Below are 6164 nucleotides of genomic sequence, written 5' to 3'. Positions count from 1 at the left end.
GCTCACGTGGCCTGGCAGTATAAAGCGGGATGTGGGAGTCGGGCTGCCCAGCTCACAGCTTCACTGGCCCGGCAGCCGAGGGGAAGCAGCAAAGCACGAGCAGCAGCAGGGAAGCAGAGGAGAGAAACATGGAAACTGCGCAGCCACGCAGCTCCGAAAGGTGAGAGCGGGACGGGAATGGGAGGGAAGCGTTTTGGCAGAGGAGTGTTGTGTTTCTCCCCTTGCTTTTAGGAATGCTGTTCCTGTTCCTGCTCTGCAGCATGCTGCTGCCTCCACCTCTGGATGGAGTCTGTCAGTCTTCCATGCTCGGGACGCTGTTTGGAAAGCTGGTTCGCTCTGGGTCCCATCCACACCTCTCAGGAATGCTCTGCTCCTTTTTTTTTCTGCCATCCCAGGCTCCTCCTTTTGTCCTAGAGAGCTAAGATTTGTTTTGTCAGAGGAGACAGCTCTTAATACCTGTTTCACTGTTCCTCCCCAGGATGTCCGCAGACCTGTCAGAGCTGCTGAAGGAAGCTACCAAGGAGGTGCATGAGCAGGCAGAGAACACACCGTTCATGAGGAATTTCCAAAAGGGGCAGGTGTCACTCCAGGAGTTTAAGGTACTTCATAGCAGCGTTGCTTGGGGATGGGATTTCCTCACCAGTTCAATCAGATGGGCTGAGAGGGGACTAAAGTGGGGAGGATGGGGACAGTACAGGAGGATAGGGACATGATGTATCGGCATCTCCTATGAAAAACATCAAACTTCTACACCCTGAGGTCTTACTGGCTCCTCTTGCAGAAGGTGGGGAAGGGCTGTGCATATCACAATGGGCAGCCAAGCTGAAACAGGAGAAAAAGGACAAAGAGGTTGCTGGGACTAATGCTATTGCTTTTTTCTTTCTTCATAAATGCCTGCATGTTATTATTGCCAGTCACAGTTAATGGAGCTAGAACTATGTTCAGATACTTGCCCAAAAGAGGGAGAATTCTCTATTTACAACATTCTAGGCAGCTGCAGCTAGAAATAATGACAGGATGGTGAGAGAGCGAGGATGTGGGATCATTGCTGGCACTGAACTTTGCATTGTCACTTGAGTTATACCACAGCTGAGATCATAAACAATAACTCAAAACCAGACTGAGTTTGAGTAATCTGTGTCTGCTGCTAACAAGCAGGAGCCTGTTGCCTTTTTCAAGATAAAAGAGGAACATTTCCACACATTAGCCTAACCTGGCTAGATACAGTTCCTGGGATCTGAGCCATATAACAAAGCCAAGAGCAAAACCAAAGCAAACACCTGGGCCAGAATTCCTGAGAGGCTATAGGAAGTGACACATGGGCTTGCAAATAACAGCTACTGATTCAACCTGTGGCTTAATTAATTTGTTGTTGAATTGTTCCTTGGCAAATAAATCCACAGAAGTAGGAAGGAGACTGCTTATTTCTGACAGGTGACATTCAGAATACTTAGCCAAGCATAAATTCAATCTCAGGTGCTGACTTCCTGCTGTTAGAAATATGGCATTGGTTAGGCAGTGATCTTTGAGACAGGCAAGTGTGTAAAAAGACCTTCAGGAATAATACTTGGTTTCCTAGATGATTTTTACATGCTGTCAGGTGAATGAGATGGGACATGGATTTTAAAAATTAACAAGTGTTTAAAAGCCATGTTTCTCATTAAGCAACTACCTGCCTCTGAAAACAATCAGTTAAGCTATAATTTTGCTTAATTTGGAAGGCAATGTTCCCATGTTTTGTTTCTTTTCCGGTAGGTTGGGTAACAGGTTACTGTTTAAAAAACTGTTTTTGTTTACTCTCTTGGCAGACTTATATATCTGGCCTGCTACGTGACTCCCTAGATGGTGGATATTTGTTTCCACAACCAGTCACTGCCCATGTGCTTATCAAAGTCCTATTTTCTGGCACAGTGGGACAAGGTTGAAACAGGAACTCTCTCACTGCAGAACTGACTGCTTTGTGAGAAAGTAAATAGCTTTCTTTCCTGTGAGCAGCATAATCCCCCCTACCCAAACCTGACTCACCTCTACTGCAACACCTTCATCTTTTACCATTTGCTGCTCACAAGGGGTCCTAGGGTAAGGGAGGGGTGGTGTAGGTATAACAGCCTCTGAAAACAGAATGCCTGGGGAAGGAAAGAACACAGCTATATTGTCTCAGATCACATGGAAAAGCTGGCAGATAGACGAAAGTATCACATAAGCTGGGAAAAACAACAATAACAATGGTTTCAAAATAGAGGGGAGAACACAGCCTCACAGCACTCCTTCACAAAGGCATCTTTCAGAGGCAGGCTGTGCTTCCAGATCCCTTTTATCTTGTTTCCTTGGGGCAACCGAGGAGGCAACCCCACTTGCATGCCTGAGTGAGCAGAGTAGTGGTGCCTCAGTTCCCAGGATGGTGGGATGCTGACAGGATGAATATGATGAAAAATAACCGGGGTGTGTCATCATTTCACAAGGCCCCACAAAGGGAAGCCACATTTTGGAGCATTCAAATTTGAACAATGTACCAGAAAGGATACCTTTGGGAATACCCTCTCTATTGACTGAGGGAATGGGAAGAGACCAGGAATGCTTAAACAGAGCTCCAGTTTACATCACATCAAGCTGACAGACTTTAACTTGAAGGCAAGGCAGTGCCTTTAAGAGCAAGTAAGACCAATATCTGCTGGAAAGGGCTCCCCTGATTGCTGTCTCAAGCAGAAGGGAAGGTCTAAACAGTGTCTTCCTGTACCTTGCACTGTTTTCCACGCGGGAAATCTCCAACAGGTGTTCATGACTCATAGTGGGTGTGCCCACAAGTACCTTTATTGTTCGTACAGTTTGTCCCACAGACTTGAAAACAATAAACAGATGCACCTATAGCTCATGCTCTTTCTTCTCTTTCAGCTGGTTACAGCATCCCTCTACTTTATCTACTCTGCTCTGGAGGAAGAGATCGAACGGAACAAGAACAATCCAGTTTATGCCCCTGTCTATTTTCCGGCAGAGCTGCACCGCAAAGCTGCCCTGGAGGAAGACTTGAAGTACTTCTATGGCAGGAACTGGAGGGAAGAGATCCCATGTCCTGAGGCAACTCAGAAATATGTTGAGAGGCTCCACTACATAGGCAAGAATGAGCCAGAGCTCCTGGTGGCCCATGCCTACACTCGCTATTTGGGAGACCTGTCTGGGGGGCAGGTGCTGAAGAAAATTGCCCAGAAGGCCCTCCAGCTGCCCAGCACTGGGGAAGGGCTGGCTTTCTTCACCTTTGATGGGGTCTCCAATGCCACCAAGTTCAAGCAGCTCTACCGCTCCCGCATGAATGCTCTCGAGATGGACCTTGCCACTAAGAAAAGAGTCATGGAGGAGGCCAAGAAGGCATTCCTGTTAAATATACGGGTGAGTAACAACCAGCCAGCCCTGCCAGCCCACATCCTCTCTCAAACAAGAAAATAGCTACAGGGGAAATACAAGGCCAGTGTTTCCACCGGGGAGCTTATGAGAAGTTGTGGATCAGGGTGAGCTGGTCAGAGTTGGATGGCTGTGCTTCTCCAACCTGCCAGCTGAATCAGAGACAATAGTCTCTGAAAAGCTCTTCTCCCTCCCTTAGTCTTTGAATCCAGTCTCTTCCATGTGCCACTATCCAGATATGAATGAGGATTAATACTGGGAGTGGGGATTACCACATAGTATCTGTCCTGCCTCTGTGGTGAAGTTACACAGGTCTGCTGTGCACTCTGACTAGGTGACAGGTATCTTTCTTTCCTTCCCATAAGAAGGTGGGCAGTAGTCTTCTCCTTAGCTGAAAGCTTTGGGGAGAACCTGTAAAGAGAACAAGGAGTTTGAAAGACATCCTCTTGACCTCACAGGCAACTTTTGTTCTAAGCAAAATGTGACAGGAGACTTAGACTGAAGCCTCATGTCTTCCTCTAGTTCCTAAGTGCCTGGGGAAGGGACAGGTGGTCCAGTGAAAGAACAAGAGGAGACCACATAATGAGACAGTGTTCTTTCTTCTAAGGTGTTTGAGGCGCTGCAGGAGCTGGTGTCCAAGGGCCAGGAGAATGGTCACCCTGTGCAGCCAAAGGCAGAGCTGCTTCGCACGAGGAACATCAACAAATCACATGAGCACGGTAAGACACTTCTAAGGGCGGGTGCTTCACAGTGCTCCTTCCTTTCCTTCTCCTCCCCTCCTCTGTCCTTGTTTGTGAAAGCCATTGGGAAACAAGCATGAGGTGCTTGCCCATCTCTTCTCCAGCCATCAGCAGGTAGTGCAAGGAGAGGCACTGCTGTGTGCAAAATTTCTTCTAGACGTGGCAGAGCAAGGATAACACATGTGGGCTCTTCAGAAAGTGTGTCAGTGAGGAAGCTTTACAAAAAGAGACTCCTCTCTCCACCTCTAGGGCTTTAACAAATGTAAGGTTCATTCACCACAGGGAAAACTGACCTTGAGCTCACAGAAGCAAAGGCATCAATTTTGGGTGCTGCAGATGGTGACAGAAGGGTCTCTGGACACAGTCCTATCCAGCAGCCTGTCCTTTTGGATCTCCCTCTGATCATTTTCCTGCCTCCCAGAAGTATTTGCTGAAAACACTCCAGAGGATGTGCTGGGTTTAAAGTGAGCACTGCTCTGGATGGTGGAATGTAATCAGGCTTGTACCTGAGTGAGGAGCGAGGTCAGATGTTTACAGAGCAGAGTGGTTTCCATGAGGACATGCAATTCAAATAAAAAAACCCTTATGGCCTACTCATTCTGAAACTAAAATGGGAATTTGTTTTCAGTGCATCCTGGATTGACCCACAGTTTTTCCATGGCAGAGATGAAAGGCAAACCTTGCCTTAAGAACCTCTGGATAGTGAAGCTTAAAGCAGCTTCTGTGGGAAAGGCATTAAAAGTTCTCTGTGAAACATTGCCATTCCTTTCCCAATACAAGCATACAAGTAAGATTTTCAGAAAAATTTGGTGTTGGATGAGGAATCCCATCCTGAAGTTGTACTATAAAAATTGCTTGGAGTGCTGAAGACTGTTCAAGGTCTTTAGATGCCTAAAGTTAAATCAGTGAGAAGCAGGAGACAAAATACCTTTTAAAATTCTAGCTTCAGCATTGGTCTGTCTTCTGCACACATGAGGGGTTTGATGGAGCTGGGCAGTGCAGGTGTAAGCCTGTAAGGAGACAAGGGAAGAGGCTGGTAATCACCTACATGCAGACGAGCTGTGGGCCTTTGTGATTCCCAGGTCAAGTCTGCTGCTTCCCCTCTCCACTGGGAGAGCAGAACCTGCTGCCACTGCTTCCCCCACATGGGCTCTGGGCTTTCTCCTTCTTCCCTGGACGACTCCAGCAGGGTGTGCTGGGGCACTGGGGAGAGCAAACACTGCACGTTAGCATCTTCTTGCCACAAACTCTTCTCACTTGTCTTAATTTGCTTTTTATCCCTATTTGATCTAGGTCCAGCAGCTGGGAAGGAAGGTGAGAGGACAAAGATGAGGAACACAGACACGACACCCACCACTTCCCTGATGCGGTGGATTGTGGCGCTCAGCTTCCTCGCCATGACGGTCGCCGTGGGCTTGTTTGCCATGTGAAAAAGCAGGACCTTCACCTTCTCTTTGTGACTTCCCTCACCCTGAACTAATCCACCTTCCCCAGTCCTCGTGAGAGAAATTACCCCTGACTGGGTACTGTGATCTTGGTTCTGCCACTAATACTAGGAGACTTTTCTCCCCAGAAATCAAAGAGTGCTGTAAGGGGGTTCAGGCAAAGTTTCTCCTGTGCTTGGTGTGAGCTCTTCTCAGAAAGGTGATAACTTTATCACCAAAAAACAAGGGTGGAAAAGGCTAAACACAATGGCCAAGAATTGTCATTGCTTTACAGAGTGCCTACAAAACCCCTATGGGATCAGAAACACAGCTTTGACTTCTGTCTTCCTCAGAAAGATGGAGCTCCTTAGAGCTCTGTCTGCTCAGTTTTTTTATACTGCTAAATAATACTGTGATCACTTTCTCTGTGGAGCCACATGGCTCCCATGGGTTACAGACAGCTTTACATGACACTAGTAGGTCTTTGTTACTTCTTTTTCCCATTATTTTGGTCTTTGAAAAACAAAAGACAGTTGTTGGACATACAGTGTCATTCTTGTCTGGTTGAATAATTTATACACATAATAAATTTCAATGTAAAGTC

The 6164-nt window shown here is 46.9% G+C and overlaps 1 protein-coding gene across 1 annotated transcript; it reads left to right on the top strand.

Moving 5' to 3' along the window:
* On the top strand, positions 1-6164 carry HMOX1 (heme oxygenase 1). The gene is made up of 5 exons (XM_002199421.6): positions 1-160; positions 479-599; positions 2893-3384; positions 4004-4115; positions 5430-6164. Exons 1-5 carry the CDS (start codon positions 30-32, stop codon positions 5564-5566), a joined length of 993 nt encoding a protein of 330 aa, XP_002199457.3. The 5' UTR covers positions 1-29; the 3' UTR covers positions 5567-6164.

The sequence above is a fragment of the Taeniopygia guttata genome, chromosome 1A (assembly GCF_048771995.1).
Source record: "Taeniopygia guttata chromosome 1A, bTaeGut7.mat, whole genome shotgun sequence".
In the NCBI taxonomy this organism is placed as follows: Eukaryota; Metazoa; Chordata; class Aves; order Passeriformes; family Estrildidae; genus Taeniopygia; species Taeniopygia guttata.
Note: the sequence above shows the minus strand (reverse complement) of the source record. Positions and strands in the feature narration are given on the sequence as shown.

Bases quoted from the DNA above. Each gene is read 5' to 3' on its own strand.
- HMOX1 (XM_002199421.6), top strand. From the start codon at position 30: ATGTGGGAGTCGGGCTGCCCAGCTCACAGCTTCACTGGCCCGGCAGCC. The intron at 600-2,892 runs GTACTTCATAGC...CTTCTCTTTCAG, and splicing joins TGTCACTCCAGGAGTTTAAG to CTGGTTACAGCATCCCTCTA. The intron at 3,385-4,003 runs GTGAGTAACAAC...CTTTCTTCTAAG, and splicing joins CATTCCTGTTAAATATACGG to GTGTTTGAGGCGCTGCAGGA.